Source organism: Macaca nemestrina, chromosome 3, assembly GCF_043159975.1.
Source record: "Macaca nemestrina isolate mMacNem1 chromosome 3, mMacNem.hap1, whole genome shotgun sequence".
NCBI classification, from domain to species: Eukaryota; Metazoa; Chordata; class Mammalia; order Primates; family Cercopithecidae; genus Macaca; species Macaca nemestrina.
In genome coordinates this window covers 15,470,746-15,494,625 of record NC_092127.1, presented here as the reverse complement: position 1 = coordinate 15,494,625, position 23,880 = coordinate 15,470,746, and the positions used below count along the sequence as shown (strand labels likewise).

The 23,880-nt window shown below is 34.3% G+C and overlaps 1 protein-coding gene across 15 annotated transcripts in view; it reads left to right on the top strand.

Annotated features, from left to right (window-relative positions):
- Positions 1-23,880, top strand: part of LOC105466649 (centrosomal protein 44) — a 135,552-nt gene that overhangs the window by 30,797 nt on the left and 80,875 nt on the right. For 12 of the 15 annotated variants that reach the window (XR_011620793.1, XR_011620798.1, XR_011620797.1 and 9 more), the window contains 5 exons: positions 1,836-2,042; positions 2,778-2,853; positions 7,946-8,070; positions 8,309-8,346; positions 9,111-10,902. Coding sequence is in view for 1 of the 15 variants with exons in the window: in XM_011715721.3 (XP_011714023.2) it covers positions 1,836-2,042; positions 2,778-2,853; positions 7,946-8,070; positions 8,309-8,346; positions 9,111-9,159 (495 nt within the window). In the remaining 14 variants the exon portion in view is untranslated. Of the gene's footprint in view, positions 1-1,835; positions 2,043-2,777; positions 2,854-7,945; positions 8,071-8,308; positions 8,347-9,110; positions 13,265-22,666; positions 23,217-23,880 lie in introns of those variants that run through there. The other 3 variants (XR_011620795.1, XM_011715721.3, XR_011620799.1) reach the window with 3 other exon arrangements.

Sequence of the window (23,880 nt, the reverse complement as noted above, 5' to 3'; positions counted from 1 at the left end):
GTGCTGGGAAAACTGGCTAGCCATATGTAGAAAGCTGAAACTGAATCCCTTCCTTATACTTTATAAAAAATTAATTCAAGATGGATTAAAGACTTACATGTTAGATCTAAAACTATAAAAACCCTAGAAGAAAACCTAGGCAATACCATTTAGGACATAGGCATGGGCAAGGACTTCATGTCTAAAACACCAAAAGCAATGGCAACAAAAGCCAGAATTGACAAATGGGATCTAATTAAACTAAAGAGCTTCTGCATAGCAAGAGAAACTACCATCAGAGTGAACAGGCAACCTACAGAATGGGAGAAAAGTTTTACAATCTACCTATCTGACAAAGGGCTAATATCCATAATCTACAAAGAACTTAAATTTACAAGAAAACATCAAACAACCCCATCAGAAAGTGGGCAAAGGATATGAACAGACACTTCTCAAAAGAACACATTTATGCAGCTAACAGACACATGAAAAAATGCTCATCATCACTGGCCATCAGAGAAATGCAAATCAAAACCACAATGAGATACCATCTCACACCAGTTAGGATGGCAGTCATTAAAAAGTCAGGAAACAACAGGTGCTGGAGAGGATGTGGAGAAATAGGAACTCTTTTACATTGTTGGTGGGACTGTAAACTAGTTCAACCATTGTGAAAGACAGTGTGGCGATTCCTCAAGGATCTAGTACTAGAAATACCATTTGACCCAGCCATGCCGTTACTGGGTAAATACCCAAAGGATTATAAATCATGCTACTATAAAGACGCATGCTCACATATGTTTATTTTGGCACTATTCACAATAGCAAAGACTTGGAACCAACCCAAATGTCCATCAATGATAGCCTGGATTAAGAAAATGTGGCACATATACACCATGAAATACTATACAGCCATAAAAAAGATGAGCTCATGTTCTTTGTAGGGACATGAATGAAGCTGGAAATCATCATTCTCAGCAAACTATCAGCAGGACAAAAACCGAACACCGCATGTTCTCACTCATAGGTGGGAATTGAACAATGAGAACACTTTGGACACAGGAAGGGGAACATCACACACCGGGGCCTGTCATGGGGTGGGGGTAGCGGGGAGGGATAGCATTAGGAGATATACTTAATGTAAATGAGGAGTTAATGAGTACAGCACACCAACATGACATATGGATACATATGTAACAAACCTTCACATTGTGCACAGGTACCCTAGAACTTAAAGTGTAATAATAATAATAATAATAATAATAATAATAATAAACATTTCTATTACTCTTAATTGCCACAGACACCAATATGTCTGATGTCTATTGTTTCTGCTAAAACTTCTTTTTCTATGTTTCTATGTTTTGTGACTTCTATATATATCAGTATATCAATATACAGTTGGCACTTACAAAAACTACCAGATGGCCATTGGACGTACTTCCTGTTACATGGCAAACCGAATAATCTCAGTGCACTAAGTGTTGTTTTTAGTCATTTCCTCTTAGCTTTGTGCTAGGTGTTGTTTCAAGAAGCTAGTTAATAATAGTTTTATTTTACTAGCTGGTATCAAAAGAATCATGCAAATTAACTCATTATCAGAAGAATCATATGAAGTAGATACTTCTTTTATCTCTCTCTCTTTTTTTTTTAATGAGGAAATGGAGGCATCAAGATCATAAGTCTCAGAACTAGTTTAAGTGGCCAAGTAGTCTCCCTCCAGAGATAAACCTTTTAACTCTCAAGCAGGACCGTCTCTCCTAACTATTGAGATAACACTGTGGAAGTGGGAAACATCAATTTTAAAGAAATTTTAGTTTGTTTAATTTTATTTTTAATCTCTCTAATCTTTTTAGGATATAAATGTTAATCCTGAGATTACTGCACTACAGACTATGCTTGCTGAATGCCAAGAAAAGCTTAAGGAGCTGACTTTGATAGAGAAAAGGTTAGACTGTTTAGAACAAAAAATGAAAGGAAATGTGATGGTAGATGAAAACACCTGGACTAATCTGCTCAGTCGTGTCACTCTTCTTGAAACAGAAATGCTTTTGTCTAAAAAGGTATTTTCTTCTTTTAACATTTATAAAATATCTCAGATATAACAAAGTAATTTTTTGATTGTTGTATGTGTATTTTTTTGGAAATGCTAAATATGAGAATATTTGAATAATGAGAAAATGTCTAGTTAGAATGAAGTCCTGTTTAAATATAGCCTGAATGGTGTTGTGGCTGTTGTTTCTCTCTTCATTGAATAAGATGATCTGAAAAACTTGTAAGTTGAGCTTTTACAGATGTTAATGATGCTTGAAGAACTTAAAATGAGGTAAGAGTATGATAGATATTATGAAAAGCTTAGAATTATTTTGTATCTTTTAATAGTACAAATGACCTATTTTCGTAGGGTGGAAAAGATACAGAAGATATTGATAACTCTTCCTGTCTTTTTTTCACTCATTTACTTCAATCATTGTGAATTTCATAGAATAGTTACCAAATTTATCATTGCCTTATCAAATCTGAGAAATTTGTTTCTTTTACTCAGGATTTCGATTTCTGGTCTGTCTTTCCTTCCTAAAAAGTGAAGTTGATAGATTCAAGAAGCTTGCTATCTGCTTCCATATTTAAAACATTTCTTATATGTAGGAATATACAGTATATGCATTGCTTTAATACAAAATTAAAAATATTTAAACATTTATCATGCTACCTTTATATTTTATGCTCAGTAGTAAGAATATAAAATGAGAGGGTTTTTCTTTTTATTTCATTCTAAATATTTAACTGTGTTATTCCAGAATGATGAATATGTAGAGTTTAATGAAATTAATGAAGACTGCGCTTCTTGTAGCAACATGGACCTTCTGAATCCTCGTAAGTTTGTAAACATTATGAGAATTGGTATGATGAGTTTTCAGAAAAATGATTGTTATAGGTATTTGGTAACTTTAATATTCTTAAGCTTCATTGTTTAGAAATTGCAAAGCTCCTAGAACAAAGAAAATAATGAACCTATAGACTACTAAAGCCAAGAATTGCTTATGAAGCCAGCCTACTTATTTTACATAACACGGTGGGTAAATAAATTTCAGTGTACAAAATTGAAACTGTTTAGAGATATTTTACTGTTTTAATCATTCTAGAATAATCAAGTGTTCTAGAATTTTAAAATTGACCTCCAAGTTTTTAAATTTAAGCTTAGGTAGGTAGTAGCTTTCTCATATGTAAATAATAATATGTAAGAGAAGAAAACACATTTGTCAGTAACCTATAAAGTATTGCAGACCTCTTCCATGTTAATGGTTCACTGATAATGATAAAATGGGAAAGATCTGATATTAGAACAGGTCTTTTCCTGGTCACATAACTTTACTAGGCTAATGATATTTTGCTCAGTGTGACTGAGCAGCAAGGATAAGATTTCTGTTTTGCAGTGACAGCTTTGTTTTTTTTGATTCTTATATTTTTTTAAAAGACAGATCTAAATTTTGTGCCGTGTCTATGATTAAATCATATCCATAGAAGAGATGTTTTGTCCAATTGAGAATTCATCAAGTTAAATTTTTAATATCTGGATCGTTAACATTATAAAATCTTTCAACTTTACTATATGTGTAACAATAAAATAACAATATATATTCTAGCACTAACAGTGTGCCTGGCACTATTCTAACTACTATATTAACTCATTTAATTCCTGAAGTAACCATGCAAGATAAGTACTATTTTTATATTTTACAGTTGAGGAAACTGAAGTACAGCAAAATTAAGTAACTATGACAAAGGTCACATAGTTATTGAATGGTAGATCAAATTTGAATCCAGGCAACTGATTTGAAGTTTTTTCTTAACCACTGCATATTTGGAACACATATCAATATCATTGCACAAAGAACAATTTCAGTGATTAGGTTATTAAATATAATTATTTGAGATGCTATTTAAGGCAACTAAATTTATTATAGACTGCAGATTTCAGATTTGGTAAAATGTTGCCTGTTTTATTTATCCATTCATGTATCTATTCAACAAATGTTAACACTTGAGTATAAGATCCTTGAGAGCAAAAACTTTATCTTATGGTCTGCCTGTCTAGCACACAGAAAGTGTATCTGTGCTTTTATCACCAGTATTTGCATATAGTGGAGTTTAAATATTTATTCATTGAAAAAATATTGAATGCTTGTGATTTGCAAAACATTGCCTTTTGCAAGTTTGATTTTGCATGCTCAGGCCTATTTTTTTTTTAATGACATGATTATAGAATATACCTTTAACCTATTTAGAAAACACATGGCTAGGTTTTTTTTGAGATAAGGGTGGTCTTACTCTGTTGCTCAGGCTGGAGTGCAGTGGTGCAATCATAGCTTACTGCAGTCTCCTAGACATTAACTCTTTGGCCTAAAGTGATCCTCCTGCCTCAGCCTCCTGAGTGGCTGGGACTACAGGCACGTGCCTCTACACCTGGATAATTTTTATTTATTTATTTATTGTTTTTAGTAAAACGAGGTCTTGCTATGTTGCTCAGGCTGGTCTTGAACTCCTGGGCTCAAGCAATCCTCCTGTCTCTGCTTCTCAAAGTACTGGGATTACAGGTGTGAGTTACCATGTCCAGGCTCACATAGCTAAATTTCAGCAACTGTGCCAGGACTGAAAGTAATTAACAGGCCACTATCTGAAATGGATTACAGATTATGATTAGGGTAAATACCTAGTCTCATAGAGTTTATGATCTGATCTAGATTAATTAAAAGACCCAAGTTTATAAAGACTTACACATTATACCTTATACATGCTACTTGGGAATAGGATTTGATTTCATTTGGATGCAGAGAGCAATAATTTATCACTCTGGGTTTAGAATCGTATTAAATCAGGAATAGTTTTTGTGAGGTTCCAGATTTGTTTTGACTTTATCAGGAATACAGTGTTCCATGGGGAATTGTAAGGCACCTTAATGTCTTCGTAAGAGTGAATTAGCAGAGGCTTTTAAGGATTGGACTTGTGTTGGATAATTTTGGAGAGGGTTTGAGGAAGCAAAGCCTATGGGTGCTATCAGGGAGCAGGAGCAATTTGATGATTGATGGTAAGAATGAAAATTTTAGCATAAAATAAGTACTCTTATGAGGCAAGGGGGGGCTATATCCGGTCATTTATGTGGTTACATGGTGCCCTTGTTTTGTCTATGTTTGGACATGAATAATGGTTTTGGGCGTGTTGTTTAATTACGCCAATGAAGTGACCTCATGTGGTGTTAATTTTTGTGAAATTATTTATGTTCACTAGAGGGTACAGTAGCTTAGGTGTTAATTGCCACACAGGACACCAACTGTTAGTGCTCCTTTTTTCTTTGCTTGTTTGTTTTGCTTTGTTTTGTGCCTTTTTCTCCTCAGAGGAAAAAAATATTAAGAAAGGTGTGGCACCACAGAAGAGTGTGGTTTGTTCCTGTGTGACTAGAAGGAAGGGTACATGTGAGCACCTGAAGGAAGCTGAAGCAGAAGAGTAGAAAGATCAAGTCATGGGGTTTATCCCAGAGTTGTAGAAAGATTTTCAGCAAGGCTAATATTCTGAGGTTTGCGTTTCACAAAGGTTATCATCAAAGCAGAACAGTGATTTGTTAGGAAAGTAAGATAGGCAAGGATAATTTGAAGAGTATTTTAGTAGTCATTATTTCAGAATAATAATGAGGGTCTCTACTAAGGCAATGATAGTGAGGATAAAGAGCAGGTAATTTATTTGGGAGAAATTTAGATGTTAAAATTGATATGCCTTGATTCCTGATAGATACAAAAAGTGAAGGAGAGTAAGGAAGTTAAGACTGACTACTTGTGTTTAGCTCATGTGATTGGGTAGATGATTGTTACTCTTTAATAAAATAAAAAGTTCAGGAGGAGGAGAAGGTTTGGGAGAAATAATGAGTTCACTTTTGAATATAATAAATTATGTATGAAACCCTTAAGACAAAATATCTACAAATAAGTTGGATACATACATTGGTCCTTGATTTAGAAATATTGGCTTACAAATTATTAAATGGTAAAGAACCCTACTATTTCCTTAGTGAATAGGTGATGAGCCTCCAAAGATGGCAATGAAAGATTAATTATTATGTGGTAAGAGTTGGCTAGAAGATCTCATGTCCCATACCCTTAGAAGTAGAAGAATCCCTTTCTTTACAGACTTCTTAGCAGTCACTACTGAAGTACATAACAACTGGTGTCAGGGTCCTTGTGTCAGTGGCCATTGCCTTTGCCCATTCCTTTCCAACCTGAACTCAGTTACCAATTCTTTTCTCAATCCCCTATAGCATAGCTAAGAAACTATTAATGTTTAAACAAGTAAGGCTTTACTAAAGGTTCAAGAAAGCAATAATAAAAATTACAGAAATTAATATGCACTTAACTGATCTGGCTATTAAATAGAGCTGGTGTTCTGTAATGGTCTACTCTGTAACCTCTGGAATCCTCTATAGGAATAACTGTGAATAGCTTGCCAGCCTGCCAAATACCAGCTTTCTCCCACCATGAGGCACACTCTTGAATAAGCTTAGACACCTCAAAGTCTGCACCCCAAAGTAGAAGACAAAGAGAGCCCTTCCTTCACCCTTTATCTGTCTTCCCGGACCTGTTTCCTTTTCCTAGCCCCCACCTCTTTTTGGAAAGACATAAGAAATATTCAGGACAACTATCTGTACCCACAGAAAGTAATCCAAGATTTAGTGCGTAGTAGATATAGTTCCTGCCTAATTTCAAATTATTTCTTAAAATAACCTCTTGTCCACAGATCCTGCTAAAAGATCTGAGTTTATGTAGTCTTCAGAGTTGTACCCTGTAATCTTGACCTCCAGGCTTAGCTAACTGGATTAAGAGTAGACACTTAACCCAGAGAATAGGAATTCAAAGTGTGATGAGTCAAATTTCATTCTCTCTCTTAGAATTTGGAATTAGGACACCACGAGTCAGTTAGTCAAATGATATTGAGCCTGGGCTGGGCTGGCCATGTGGTGGAAGTTTATGCTGATGAGTCAGCAGAGAAAGCCATTCTACAGAGAAGAGCAGAGGAATGGAGCAAATGGCAGTAGTAGGCAAAAGAGACTATGATTCTATGAGAGATGAAAATTAGTCTTCTAGTTGTTTCAGTTCTCACATGGTAATAGTTTGTTCCCCAATTAAGGTTGTCTGTGTAGACTTACAATAAAGCTGTCTTTATGTGAACCAGTTTAAATGGGTGTCCTTTTTTTTTTTTTTTTTTTTTTTTTTTTTTGCATTGCTTTTGCAGCCAAATGTATTCTGATTAAAACGCAGGGTTTGTAGGATTTATTACATTATCCATAATCTTCTCTAATTGATATTTTTGAAGGGGAGATGCCATCATTTTGTCAAATTAATATTATCAGGATATTTGAAATGTTAGGTTTTTCAGTTTTTTAGAAGAAGAAATCTGTGGATCTTAAATTTTTGCATTACTTACTTTCATATGTGTTAAATCAAGTTAGAATGTTTCTTGATTTTTAAAAGATATATATGGTCAGTTATAGGAATAGTCACTTGCCACAGAACAGTAGTAAAAAAATTTGTGAAATGCTTGAATGTTGCTGAATAAAAGCATCATGACAAATTCATGGATACGAATTATTTAATGTAGATGTCACCATTTTAAGAAAAGAATATACATGATTGATTCAATAGGTTATATTTTAAAATAAATAATTAACTTGCCTGTTTTTCAAACTGATTGCTACCATGATAATAATACTGCCTTTTGTAATTTTTATTGGGCAATTTTTAACATCTAGATCTCCATATGAAAGCTTTTACCTTAAAATAGTACTAAAAACTCTTTCATCTATACCGATAGCCATGTTTAATTAAAATAGTATGTTTTTCTTCCATCTATAAATAACATTTTTAGATCTTTGACTCTACTGTGAAAGGAAAAGGTAATCTAAAACTTAATTTCTTCACAGACAGAAAAAACAAAGTAGGGAGGCCAGCAAGTATTCCTCTGTCCTCTGGCTGTAGTACGGCATCATCAGATTCAACTCCCAGAGCCTCTACCATTAATTACTGTGGTTTGAATGAGATTTCAGAGGTAAGAAAATGCTTGATTATTTCCTTTCTAAATTAGGAAAATGAGCAAGCATTAGTTTTAGTTGTAAATATTGCTGGCAAGAAAAATAGCAAAACTGAATCTTAGTCTCTCAAAATTCTTTCATAAGTAAACAGTACTTAATGCAATGTTTCAAACTGTATTTTGTACATTCTCGGTCCATCTTTGATGATGGTTTACTTTGAGAAGTCATCTAAATTTGTTGCTTTTTAAATTAAAGGAAACAACAATCCAGAAAATGGAAAGGATGAAAAAAATGTAAGTAACAGAAAGGGGCAACAGAAATTCATTTCTCCATAGGGAATTGTATTGGATTACAGTATATATAGAATGTGCATGTGTGTTTCAAACCTTAAAGGTCTCTCAGTCAGGTGTGGAATTTCCTTCAGGACTCCATTGGATAATAAATCCACCTACAGTTATGTGTTTGTGAGATGAGTCACTGTTTTAGTTTCCAACAAGTGATGTAAAACTTGTTGGAATTGTTAATGGAATTAACTGCAGATAGAGTACAAAGATATTTTTGGTTGGTAACTAATCAAGAGTATTATCTATTTTTGATAACTGATTTATCAAAATATTAAATAATATATGTGGATGGATGGTTTGGAGACATTTTCAGTATTGTGAAAATATCACTGGTGTTTTTCAGCGAGTTATTGATAAGATATAAAAATGATGTTTTTGTCTAGTACAAATGATGTGATTTTTCTAAAGAGTAGTTCAAAGGAAATATAAAATGAAATTGCATATAAGATGATTATGCAACCTACTACTATAGAAAATTATATTATTTTGAAATGCAAAAAGTACTTAACTTACACTCCAAGAATACAAGACTCATAATTGACTCTTTTTTTCCTCCCTCTGAGCATACTTAAGTTGATTCATAGTAACTGTACTTATAGATAAGAAAAATATTCAAATTTATTTTAGGCTAAAAAGCATAATTTCAACAACTAAAATGCTATGCTTTATTATGAATTATTGATTTACTTAATATATTATTTATTATATTTCAGGTTTGAAGAAACTGCAGAGTTATTGAAATGTCCAAATCACTACTTGTAGGATTTTCTACATGAACTTTTCTAGGACTTCGGTTACTATACATATTGTATATTTTAAGAATTCTTTATACAATTTTAATATACTGCAATTTTTGACAATTTGGATTCCATTTGGTATATGAATTTTTGCATTCATTATTGAATAAATCTTTTAATATTTTTGAGCAATGATTATACTGCTTTACCTTGTGTCACTTTTTTTTTTTTAAGGAAAAACTCATGTTCCAGTCTATTTCTCTTACAGAGTGAAGTCATTACAGCACTGTATTTCTGTGTTGACATTTGTTGGCAGTGTGCTAAGTAATGTTTTTTAAAGCACAGGCTTGAGGACTATGGTTTACATCCTGTTGGAAACATTCCAAATGGGACTTGTGTATTATACCCAGGAGGCTTTCATATATGCCATCTTCGCATCTGTACTGATGAATAAATTATAATAAACAGTTAAAAATACTCATTGAAAATTAAATATAAAGACAGCTATTTCATGCTTTGTCAAAAACAGCAATACCTTTCCAGTTAACATTGAGAAATTAAGGTTAAGATTCCCCTTTTGTACTGGGAAATGGGCTTGAGGACTGTGGTCCTCAAGTTTAGACTAAGAGGACGGTGGTCTCAAGGCTCACCGTGAGAAATGTGTTGAACATTTTAGTGTGCTCTATTGTATGAATTTTTTTTTTTTTTTCTTTTGAGATGCAGTTTTGCTCTTGTTGCCCAGGCTGTATAGTGCAATGGCGTGATCTCGGCTCACTGCAACCTCCGCCTCCCAGGTTCAAGCGATTCTTGTGCCTCAGTCTCCCGAGTAGCTGGGATTACAGGCATGCACCACCATGCCCAGCTAATTTTATATTTTATATTTTTAGTAGAGACGGAGTTCCTCCATGTTGGTCAGGCAGGTCTCGAACTCCTGACCTCAGGTGATCCACCCGCCTTGGCCTCCCAAAATGCTGGGATTACAGGCGTGAGCCACCACTCCTAGTGGTGTAGCACTTTTTAAGACCAGTATAACAGACAGAGAATATAGCCATTCTAGCCAACATTAAAAGATACAGTGAGGTGTCATGTTTTGTTTTTTTAATGATGAAAAGTTACACATTTTTTGGAGAGAGAAATCTTTGCTGAAGTTAAATCAATGGAAAAATGAAATTTATTTTTAATATTACTATATGAATTATCTTTTTTAAAACTTAGAGATAAAAGTGTAGCAGTAATCCCGGAAATTCCTCAAGAAAATTGACTTCATTATTTGGAAGGAAAAAGTGTATTTTTTTATTATTATATGGACCATCTGATTATATTTTATTTATTCATCTATTTATGGTATATATGTATAATTCGGTATTACACTGTCAAATATAAAATATTGTTATATGAGTAGAAATCACTTAAATTTTTTTTGTGTGTGTGAATTTGAAACAGCGTAAGAAATCACTTTTAAGAAAACATTTTTAGTGTTCCTTTTTTTTTTTTTTTTCCTTTTTTGAAACAGGGTCTCACTCTGTTGCCCAGGCTGGAGTGTAGTGGCGTGATCTCGGCTCATTGCACCCACCGCCTCCCAAGTTCAAGTGGATTCTCGTGCCTCAGCCTCCTGAGTAGCTGAGACCATAGGCCTGTACCATCATGCCCGGCTAATGTTTGTATTTTTGTAGAGACAGGGTTTCTCCATGTTGCCCAGTCTGTTCTCGAACTCGTGAGCTAAAGCTACCTGCCCACCTGGAACTCCCAAAGTGCTAAGATTACATGGGTGAGTCACCATGCTTGGCCGCATTTTTAATATTCTAATAAATATTTGGTTGTCAGAACTTTAAAATGATAGCCTACAGAAACATACAATTTTGAATTTAACAGAGTTTCAGTAAATGTTTCCAGAATTAATGAAGCATGTTAGCTTTAATTTTTTTTGATTGTGAGAGAAGTACATTTATAAAAATTAAGAGGTTATAGTTATAATGGAAAAAACTACTGTATCGATTAACTCCTAAAATATCAGTGCCAGCATGGAACTATAGCACCACCTTGTGGTTGACATGGCAGTGTTTTACCTTCTATTAAAACAAGTGATTTCCCATCAGAGGATATTTTTTCCCTTTTGAAAAATTCAATTTTAAAAAGAAACATTTTTGAAGTTTTCTTATGGAAGATAGAAGGAAAGTGTCTTTCTGCCTTTCTTTTTTTCTTTATATAGTGCAGATATACACACAGTGAAATGACTTAAAACATTTCTAATCTAGTTTATATACAGTGTGCAAAATATAAGTATATATTGAAAATATAAAATATTTCATATATGTTATCAGGTGGAAATTTAGAATTCAAATTTTCTTAAACTTTAATAACTTGTCTAACAACTCTGTAACAGGAACTAAAAATCAATTCATAATACATCATACATTTACACTTACAAAAAGTCTCTATCTTGACAACATAATTTTTGGAAAAATAAAGCAAATTCGACTTTATTGAAGTTGTTGGACAGATCTGCAAATTGTTATTTTAAAAAGTTTTCTTGTTTAGGCAATTTGGTAAGTGGTTTCCAGTCATAAACCAGCCATTATTGATTAACTTGAGATGGTGAAGCAGGGGACTTCTGAAGAGATTACCTGGAGCTACAGTAATTAACTCTAAGTAAAATTTTCACTTTCATTCTTTTCGTTCTCTCATAAACTGGATGAAAAAACATTGTGCTGCCAACAAAGGTGTCAGTTGCTTGTGCTGCCCTGTCTGTGCTATGCTCTGAATAGGTCTAGGTAAAAATTATATGGAAATACTATAAAGAATACATAAGGTAGAATACTAGTCAGAAAGCGTTCAGAAGAAGTTAGCATCAACTATACGAAAATTCTAGGTAAAGCTAAGTACTGTTGAGTTGGAAAAAAGTAGTTCTATCCTGGTTGCTTGTTTTCCTCTACTGTTTTTAATGTGATGTTGTAATATATTTTAAAAACAAAATTTGAAAACGTTGGGACCTTGTTTCATGCCATTCATTACTCATAACTATATAATTGATACACACTTTGGGAAGCATAAAAATTAATTTAAAAAAAAAACCTTCTCAATTTTATAAACTACAGCACTTTTTGAGCTCAAATAACATTGTAGCTTTGATTTTTACTTTTTAACAGTCCCCAGGTTTGCCTTCTTTCTTTGAAATGGAATGACAAAGAAAGTGAAGTAGAGGTAGTGTGAAACATTAAACTACAAAATTAAAGCTTTAATTGTTGTGTCTCTTGAGTTTTAATGTTCCTAGTGAAAATGGCAGGTTTCTTATCCCACTCAGAGAAGAAAGCTGGAAAGTCAGTACAGCACTGACAGCAGTAGCACACTCAGAACATGCAAATGTATTTTTGAAGAGGAAATTTCTAAAAATTCATATTAATTTTATTATGACATATTTATTCCTAATACTTGTGGGAATTAGGACTGTATATATATGGTTTGTTTTTTTTTCCTCAGTGAAGTCCACTAAATCACTAGTAAAAATTTAACTTGATTTTGCTTTTTAATTATTTAAATGTAAAATATTAAACTCAGCATTTAAAAATTTAAAACGTGGGACTTAGTAACTATCCCAAATGTATAAATTATTTTAATTTTATGTTGGGGTGATGGGTGGTAAGAAAAGTAGAGAATCACGGGAAAGTTGAACAGTCAGGGAATTTGAGTGATGAGAAGGCTGAATATTTTGGAGTAGTTCTACTTCGTTTTAGAACTTCAGTTCACTTAAGGTGTTATGTTCTTGGAGTGCAAATCAACTTAAGAAATCATGAGATGTAGCTCTTCATTTGTTGAAACCCTAAGAGGCACTTGTGACAATGCAACAGAATTCTGTACATGTTTCGTATGTCTCTTGGCCATCCCTATAGATTTACTTTTGCAGTTTCCCAGTAATGTTTGCCCCAGGTAGATCTCCTTTCCAGGCTCCCCATCAACAGTATTTCTGTGTTTGTTTTCTTGTCTCTGAAACTTTTGAGCTTTTCGAAGACTGTATCTCTGTTAGGATATTTATGAAAAAATGTTTAAAAATAAGCTATGGAATAGTTATTTGTAATTACAATTGTAAAACTATTAAGTTGAACTATAGTAAAGATTGATCATTTTCAGACTCATGACTGGCTTGCTTTTTTTTTTTTTTTTTTTTTTCATTTTTCCCATTCCCCACTTTAATGGGAAAGCATTACCTTCTATAAGTCCTCGTAAGGTGGAGGACGTTTTGTCTGCCTGCCTTTTGCTATTGTATGGGAGGCAAAACTTTACCATCTTAACGTCTCTGGCTAGGCCTGAGAATTGAATTGACATAAGATAAATTAGCAGGAGACAAACGGATTTTCCCATGTACATGGGAGCCCCCATAGGAAAATGCAGATCCAAAGATGTGGCAAAACCTAAATGCTTGTATAGTAGGTTGAACGAAAAGTAGCAATTGTGGAAAAGTAAAATGTATGAAGAGAATAAAGGAAGGTAAGTTATTTTAACAGGGACCATTTGTACAGGTTTTTCTCCACCTTCACTCATCTCTGGTAGCAAGAATGTTTCTTCTCTGCTTGTACAGGGAGGGCATCTTTCACGTGGAAGTCTTCTCCCTTCAGTGATACTACTTTCTTCCTGGTGCAGGGAGGGCAGTGTCTCTTTTGCATCCGCTGATTTTCAAGTGTCTTTAGCTCAAAATAATCTTATGCCAAAATGGCATATTTTGTGGTGGCATATTCTGCCACACTTCACTATCAAAAACAGTACATAGACTCTCACTCAAAGATTACTACTACTACTACTACTACTACTACTACTACTACTACTACTACTATTACTACTACTACTGCTACTACTACTACTACTGCTACTACTACTACTAGTCCATCCCCTGCCTAAGTCCTGTTATTTATACTGTACTTATAGTATTCCATACATCTATCTCCTTTCCCATTACCACTGTATTCAAGGTTTCTCATTCTTTGCTTGCACTATTCACTGATCTTGCCTCCTTGAGTGTATCCATACCACTATGAAAGTGTATTTTTTTAAATTGATTATGCCATGTTGCTGCTAAAAATGTATGTTTGTGTTTCTCCTGTTACTAATGAGTAGAGCCCAGCTTTCTATGCTGGACAGCAAAGGCTTTTTTCCTTGAAGTCTTTGTTTCCAGCACCATCTACAATTCTGTAGAGAATATAAATACACAGAACTCTCTTAAAAGTATGTTTTCAAACACATTTCTTTTGTCTAGAATGACTTTTCCTTTCATCTGCAAGTTTCTGCTTATCCTCAAAGACCCAATACCTTTCTTGGAAAAGCTTTTTTCTACCATAGAGGCCAAATTATCTACTTCTGTCTCTTTGCTGCTTTAGTGCCTTTTTATACTTTTGATTTTTATACCCACTTTTTATAGCTGTTATTTATTCATATGACTTTAATTCTCATGAGTCTTCCAGCTTTCAGTCTTTTTTTCTAATGTTTGTTTCACTATAATCAAGGTTTCCAGATAAGCAAGGTTTTATCAAGGTAAAGCCAGGGCCTGGTCAATCATACTGTATTCTTTCTATGGAAAAAATGTATTGACTGAAGAAAGATATAATCATGAATTCTAGAAAAGAGTCAGCCAAAGATGAATACCTCATTGATAGATTAATGAATACATTTAGAATGAAAGTTGATTGAAGTGTCTACTAGTGCCAGTTAGTGTGCCAGGCACTGGATATAGGCAGAGCTAACAACATAGACATGGTCCCTGTTCTTCCTGAGCTAACAGCTAAGCAGCAAAGACAGTTAAATACGCTATAGCAATGTGTAGTACTGTGATAAAGCTAGGCATCAAACTGATCAGCATGGAAGGAAGTGATGTTTATCTTAAGCCCTAAAGAGTGAACAGAATATAGCCAGGGAAGATGCTTTATGCAAAAGGACTAGCATAAACAAAGACTTGAAGAGCATTTGAAAGAAATTCACTAGGGCTAGCATACTGAGTGTGCAGTGTGTGTGTATGTGGGGGTGGGGGGAGGTCAGGTGACACAGGCCCAAGGGGCAGCTTGTATCTTATTTACTGAACCATTTAAGCAGCAGAATATGATAACCAGATCTGAGTTTTTGAAGGATTTATTTTACTGCTTTAATATGGAGAATGGGTAATGGGGCAAAACTAGAGGCAGAGAAATCAGTGGGAGGCTATTACGGTAATTGAAGAAACATAGTAAGAGTGACCTGAATTATGATGACAGTGGAGATGGAGGGAAATAATGGGATTTGGAGCGAATGTAGTACTTCCAGTTTAAGGACTATCTTCAATCTAGTATTTGGACTGAGAGACAGCAGAAAGATACTACACTAGTGTTTAATCTGATATCTTGCCTAATTGGTTCTGTCTGGAATCTTGTTAGAAGTGCCAAATCTCAAGCCCTGCTCTTGACCTACTTACTACATTAGATTCTGCATTATACAAAGAACCCAAAGAAATCCATAGGTACCTTGAGTTGAAGAAATATTAGTTTACATTCACATACTTCTTGTTTTATTATCATAACATTTGAATCTAAGCCTTCAAATTCAGATTCTCTGGAATTGCTTTCATCTAAATATATACAGCTTTTTGTAATTCACATTTAGTATCTTGGACTCCTTAGCACCTTTGGTTAGCGTTTTAGGGTTTTGAGTGCATTTAGTTAAATGGCTTTTTTCCTCAGTCAAATAATATATAAATAAGAATTAAAACATCCTCTCTTCAAAATTAGGTGTAAGCTTTGTACAAATAACTTTTTTAGTCCTCATGAATAATGATTCTTTACTAAGCATGCACAGTTCATACCATTAGCCTCCATCTTTGAAATATCTGTGTTTATGCTGAAAATTTTCCTAGTTTTTTACTTTTAATTATGTTACCAAAGTACAACAGGCGATATTCTACATACATATTTGTTTTTCTGTATTATGTCATAGGGTGACTTTCCTGAATATATGGAAAGAAATTATTAGGGATCCGTATTTCACATTTAATTTAAAATTCAGTAATATATGGTCTTACAAACTTTTTCTGAAAATCATTTGTCAAGGAAACCTCATTTGAGTAGTGTTAAAATAAAGGAGTAAAAAATGCATCTTAAGTTTAAGAAAATACAATATTTAGAAAGCAGTTTCCATAGATGAATTAGGTGAAAGAGAGTGAGAGGAGAGGAAAACAAACCGCTAGGAGTTCATAAACTTTACCCAATCAATAGGTGTCTTCCTTCAGATTTGCCAGCTTCTGTTTAAGCTTTGATTTACTGGGTAAGAATCTGATGAGTGTTTTTAAATTCTGATCATTGTTTGTCTGTTGATATTCAAACTAGGACATTTAAAACAACACTACAGCTGAGGACTTTTAAATGAACATCGGTAACAAACATCAAAATGTTTAAAATGTATTTATTTTTTCATACTGCCATGAGAAAGTAGAAAAATCTAAAGTTTAAAAGCATTTCAGTATTCCAATTATCCTCTCAATTTTGCACCATTTTTAAAACTCACTGTTCTCTTCCACCTTCACTTTTTATATACTGTGCTTTTTCACTTTCTGAATGTGCTGGGCTTTCCATGACTTTATAAATGCTGTTCCATCACTTAAAATGTTCATTGTTCTCCACTCTTCATTTCCTATCCTCTGCACCACATTGACTGGTAGAATTCTACTCATGATAGGGGTTTCAGGTTAAACATAACTCCCTCCAAATAATGTCCCCTAGGTCCTTGGAATAGATTACATTCCCTGTTTATGCTATGAAAAGCACCCTGTAATTTTTCTTCATTTCAGTTTGTGCATTATTAAACCTTCTATATGCAATTGTTGCTTAAGGTTGTCCTCCCTGCTAAACTATGAGTGTTATGTGAAAAGAGATACTGAATTTTGTTTACTGATGTATCCTCCATGCTTAGCACAATGCTTGGTACATAGGACATTCTCATTTTATTTGATGTCTTGACAAACAAGACGTCCTCTCATCCCCCATATTACATAGAATTCAAATTTTGCAAACAACTGTTAACTGATTTCTAAATTCAATATCTGAAATTAATTTCATTTTAATTTAATGTCAACTATTTATTGTTATACTACATTTCTGTATTTGGTAATATATTTAAATGTAGAATATAGTACGTAGCATTAATGCCCAAGTTGGTAACTTTTAAAATAGTTTCTCCATACTTTAAGCAGTGATGTTTTTGAGTCTAAATGTGAGATTTTTCTAATAAAAAGGTGAGGAAATTTTATGATATTTTTGAAAATTTACTCAAAAAAGTACACAGGTCTCATTTAAAGCACTAAAAGGCAGCAAGTTTTTAGAGAAAATGAGATTTCTGTTTGCAGCAATATGGCATACAAGGTATTAAAAAATGTAAAAAACTCCTGCAACAAATCAAAAAAATATATAATAAATATTTATCACTGATATCACAGGAAATTAAAAGAAATCCCTAAAGGCCAAAAGAAGAGGAAGCAGAAACTCAGAGTATTATGCTTGCCTGAAGCAGCAGCTGCCCTGAGAGATTGTTGATATTAGAAACTAAGGCCTTGAGAGGTTTCCCGCCTCATGTTTTTTCATCAGGCTTTATTGTGTTATAATTTACATACAATACAATTCACCAGTTTCAGTCATACCTTCATGTAGCCACCACCATATTTAAGATACAGAACATGCCTCTTTGCAGTCATTCCTCTGATACCAAACCAGGCACGTTCTGCCCATCCTGCAGTAAGCCAATCACTGAGACAATGAGTTTTGCAGTGGAGAAAACATTTTATTCATGAGGCAGCCTTGTGAGGAGGTGGGCGAACACCCCTTAAATTCTCCTCCTTGAAGTCGGGGTATTAGGGATATTTGTGGGATAAAGAACAAGGCAGTCAGTCCAAGGCATGGAAAACGGTGATTGGTGGTAAGGAAAAGTGAGGTAATTGCTGATCTGTGCGAGTGCAGTTAAGCTTCATGGCTTTTCATAGGATGCATGTTCGCAAAATGGTGTCATTGGCACAATCTGAGGTTGGAATTTTTGGCCTTTTGATGTCAAAAGGGCACTCATTGGACATTGATACAGGTCAAATGGAAGGTCAGTGGAGTCAGTCAGCTTGAACTGGACAAGAGCTGATCCTAATTTCCTGAAAAACAAGCAACCATTACTATGGTGACCTGCACATCAGAGATGTTATCTATAAGGAAACTAGTGGAAGTTTCGTTACATATTCCTTAGTTGCATGACTTTTAGCTATGTAGATTTTAAAATCAACTACAAGCAAGTGACTACAAACAAGGCGAATTAAGTTTGACAGGCCTAATTAGGTTAGCCCTGGGTTTCACCTCGTTCTTCAGCAACCACTGATTTGCATTCCATCATTTTAATGTTGCTGTTGCTAGAGTTTTATATTAATATCATCATACCATATTTAGTCTTTTGTGTCTGGCTTCATCCATGTAGCATAATGCTTCTGAGATTCATCCGTGTTGTTGTATGTAGTAGTTCTTTCCTTTATATGGCCAATGAATATTTCAGTATGCTAACATACTACAATTTCATCAGCTGATGGACATTGTAATATGTCCAGTTTGGAGAGGGCTGCTATGAACACTGGAACATGTGTCTCTGGACACATGTTTTTACTTCTCTTGGGTAAAAACCTAGGAGTGGGATGGCTGGGTCAAATAGTAAAGTTATGTTTAAGTTTATAAAAAACTGCCAAACTCTTTTCCAAAGTGACTGGTCCATTTGTTTTTCTTGCGAGTAATGTATGAGAGTTTCAGTTGCTGTGCATCCTTACCAACACTTGATTTTGTCAGTCTTCTGGTGGATGTGTGTGTTGTAAGGCCAAAAGTTAAGGCACAATGTTATGTACTGTCTTGACATCTGGTAAAACTGAGAGGGTCTCAAATGGCCTAACCAGAGGATCCCCTCGTCACTCTTCTTCCATGGATAAGGTACCCTAGCCAAACCACCACTCCTTAACAGAGGGACCACTTACCCCTGAGTAGCAGGGTTTTAGTTCCATGCCAGCTGTGAAATTATTCCAAGAAACCAATCACATATTCCTATGGGAACCAGGGGATGTCTCACCCTCTTCATATTACAAAGTCTGCCTCCCACATCTCTCAGCTGTTCTCTGTTCCCAATTTCAACCCCCATTGAGCATGCAGTGTCCTCTCCTACAAGCTGTGAGTACATGTGACTAATAAGCTGTTCTCAGTTTCATCTGCCTGGTGCTGGGTTTTGTGTTGGGCCTTCCCATAACCCTAGGTGGGAATTCCTCCGTCACCAATATGGTGAATAGGGGGTGATTAACACAGTGTGTAATGGTCTCTCATGGTAGTTTTAGCTTACATTCCTCTAAAATATTGAGCATAATGTATTTATTTGCCATTAGTATATCTTCTTTGGTGAAGAGTCTATTCAAAGTTATTCCCTATTGTATTTAGGTTGTTTGTCTTCCTATTGGGTTGTAAAGGGCCTCTGTTGAACAGTTTTGCGAAGATTTTCCCTCACTCTCTGGTTTCCCATTCATTTCCTTAACTGTGTTTTTTAAGGAGCAGAAGTTTTAAATTTTTATAACATCCTTTTATAAATTTATTCATTACTGAGAGAGGGGTATAGCCATGTACAGTCAGTCATGCCTGTAGTTCCAGCACTTTGGGAGGCTGAGGTAGGAGAATCATTTGAGACCAGAAGTTCAAGACCAGCCTGGTCAATATAGCAAGACCCTGTCTCTACAATTTTTTTTTTTTTTTTTTTGTAATTAGCCAAGCGTGGTGGTATGCACCTGTGGTCTTAGCTACTCAAGAAGCTGAGGTGGGAAGATAACTTGAGCCCAGGAGGCTGTGGCTTCAGTGAGCTATGAATATATCACTGCACTCCGGTCTGAGTGACAGAGCAAGACCCTGTCTCTAAAAAGAAAAAAGAAAAAGAGAGGTGTTGAAGTCTCCAACTAGAATTGTAGATGAAGACTAAAAAACGAAATTTTATTTTTTCTTTCAGTTCTGTCATGTATTTTTAAACCTGTTATTAAATGCATAAACATTTAGGACTGCTATTTCTTCATTATAAAGAGACTTATTTCTTACTATGAGTTGGCCCTCTTTATCTCTGGTAATATTCTCTCCTGATATCTATCTTGTCTGACATAGCCATTCCAGCTTTCTTTGAGGAAGTGTTACTACAGTATTTATTTCCCGTCTTTTTACTTTTAATGTATCTGAGTCTGTGTATTTAAAGTGGGTTTCCTGAACATAACATAATTTTGTCCTGCCCTTGTATCCAATCTAAAAATCTCTTGAATGTTTAGATTATTTACATTTAACTTGATTATTGATATGGTTGGGTTCAGATCTACTACCTTCTTATATTTGTTTTCTGTTTTTATCATTTGTTCTTAGCTGCTTTTTTGCCTGTTTTCCTGAATTATTTTTCACTGGGTATTTTAAAATATTTCTTTATTTTTTTTCTTGGCTTATGAAGTATACTCTGTGTGTGTGTGTGTGTGTGTGTGTGTGTGTGTCTGTGTGTGTCTGTGTGTTTGCTCCAAGATTTGCAGTATATATATTTAACTTACTATAAGCTACTGTCAAATATTATACTACTCATTTTTCAGTATATATATTTAACTTAGTATAGGCTACCTCCAAATATTATACTACTTATTTTAAGTATAAGAGCCTTACAATAAAATACTTTTCTTTCTCTCTGCGCCCGCCAAGCCTTTTTTGTCAAACATTGACTTCTACATATGTTATAAACTGCAAAACATTATTATTACTTTTGCTGTGAGCAATCCCATCATCTTTTTAAAAGGTTTAAATAATTTTTAAAAAGTCTTTTATATGTGCCAACCCATTTACCATTTCCAGTGCTATTTATTCTTTCATGTAGATCCACATTTCTTCTTGATGTAACTTTCCTTCTGCCTGAAGGGTTTCCTTTAACTTTTCTTGTCATGCCAGTTGCTGGTGATGATTTCTGGAAAAGTCTTTATTTTACCTTCATTTTCAAATGAAGGATACAATTTTAGGTGAATAGGGATTTTTGGATTTTTTTTGTTTGTTGTTTTTCATTATTTTCAGTAATTTAAAGATGCCCCTCCATGGTCTTTTGGTTTGCATTGTTTGAGAAATCTACATTATTTTTATCTTTGTTTCTTTATGGAATCTGTCTTTTTTTACTTTGTCTGCTTTGCTACATTTGAGATTTTTCATTACCACTGATTTTCAGCAATTAGAAGAGCTATGTAGAAAAAACAAAATAAACTACAGACGGCTTTTTAGAATTAATAGAATTTGGCACATTTTTAGATATGGGATCAATATATCAAAACCAATTTTACTTCTAGATAGGATCCGTAAGTGGAGATTTACATATATATACGTAGATATAGCTACATATATAAGTAGTATGTGTGAATTTGTGTTTGTATATATACATATATATATAGAGAGAGAGAGAGAGAGAATAGATAATAAATGGTACCTAAAAACAAATGTAATAAAATATGTGCATGAACTTTATGTAGAAAATTATGAAACATATAAATTAAAAACAAAACATTAAAGAAACCTAAATAAATGGATAGACATACCATCTTCGTGTTAGGAAGACTCATTACAGATTAATTCTCACCCAGATTATACTTTTAATTCAAGTAAACTCAGAGTCTTGACAGGTTTTTTTCCCCCAGAGTCTAAGATTATACATATTAAAAAAGAGAAAAATACAAAAGGTAGCTAAGACAACTTTGAGGAAGAAAAACAGGGTGGGGGATTTGTCTTATATTTAAAATTATGGATTATTCAGTAAAGAGTTCTAGGAATACCTGGCTATTTATATGGGGGTGTGTATGTGATGAATTTAGTCTTGTTTCATACCATTCACAATCATTTTCGGGTAGATTAAAGATGAAAATGTGAAAAAAATGAAAGTGAGGACTGTAAACAGTAATATCAATACCACCCACCAAGCTAAATCTGCATTTTAAAAACTTTTCAGGTGGTTATATGAATATTAAAGTTGGAAAAACACTGGTAAAGGAGATTTATCTTTATAACTTTGGATGGGAAAATAGTTTTTAAAAAACACAAAATGCACAAACCATAAGAGAAAAAATAAATTTCATATTAAAATTGAATACTTCAACTACTAGCTAAAAGATAGCCTTTTCCCAGAAGTTGTCCCAAATAGGTGTCAGAAAGCTTAACTTAAACTGGCTTAAGCATGAAAGGGGATCGATTGGTTCATTAATCTGATGACCAAGGGGGAACTGTAGACATTCCAGAACCCAACAATTCCACCAAGAAGTAGGAAAAGGAGAAAACAGCTAAGTTGTGGCCATGCGGCCATTCCAATCCCAGAGGGCTGACTGGTTAGATAAGGTAAAGAAAGGAAGAGGGTATTTTTGTTTTGAGTAAATGATGGTTACCTAGAATGTTGGCAGTGGTCCAGAAGATAACTCAATATAGATAAGAAAGTTTTGCTAGTTTTTCTAAGAAAGAGATTTTTTTTTTCCATTTCCACAGTAACTCTCAGAAGAGACTGGAATTGATACAGTGATTTGTACCTGAATGAAAAGCTGCCTCATAGAAACCCAAGAGGAAGCCAATATTTCGAACAGTATAATTGTAAGACAGTGTTTGAAATGCTGGAGGAAGCTTCAGTCAAAGCCAGGCCTACCTATGAACTTTTCAGTTGCATGAGGCATTGTTATTACAGTCTTACGGTGTATCCAGAAAATTGTCTGTAAGTTTTAGGAGCAACTCAAACTTATTTCTTTCATTTGTTTTCCTCTTGGCAAAGAATCTCAATAAATATGATTTTTTAACCACAATACTTTGACATACCTAAAAGATATTGCTAATTTACAACCCAGGTTAATTAAATTCTGCATAGAAGGTATCAATTTATGTTTAACTTTTCAAGCCTAAATCATCCTTTAACAATATAAATTAAAATAGGTTTCTATTCTGAAGTTACCTAGAAAAACTTACGATAAACCATTAGCATTTAAGATTAGTGTGTACAAGAGTAATGGCAATGATACTTCTCCTTTTTTTTTTTTTTTTTACTTTTAAGACAGAGTCTCTCTCTGTCACCCAGGCAGCAGTACAGTGACACAATCATAGTTCATTGCAACCTAGAACTCCTTGGCTCAAGCAATCCTCTCATAGCAGCCACGTGAGTAGCCAGAACTACAGATGTGTGCCACTGCACCTGTATTTTTTTTATTGGTATTTTTTCAGAGTGGGGATCTCACTATGTTGCCCAGGCTAGTCTCAGACTCCTGTCCTCAAGCAGTCTTCCTGCCTCATCCTCTGAAAGTGTTGAGATTACAGGCATGAGCCACCAGGCTGGCCCTATGCTTTTCCATTTTATTAGGAAGGTTATTCAAGATGAATAGGAAAGTATCATGGGAAAGCCCTTTGCTCAAACACAGGCACACACACAGACACATACACACACACACATACACACTCATTTTAATAAAAGTTAATTATAAGAAATTTTAGAAAAGTTGTTAGCCCTTACCCTCTTAGTACAGTTTTAGCTGATTTTACATTGTAAATGTTAAGGAAACATGTTTTTAAATTGTTTTGATATGCCTTCAAAGTTATAAAAGTTATAAAGTTGTCAGTGTTGAAATATATTTGGTACTTTAGCATTATCTTGCTTCCAGGATAATGTTCTCACACTTTATAGCTTTAAGAATGTACTTTACTCATGGGAACTAAAAATG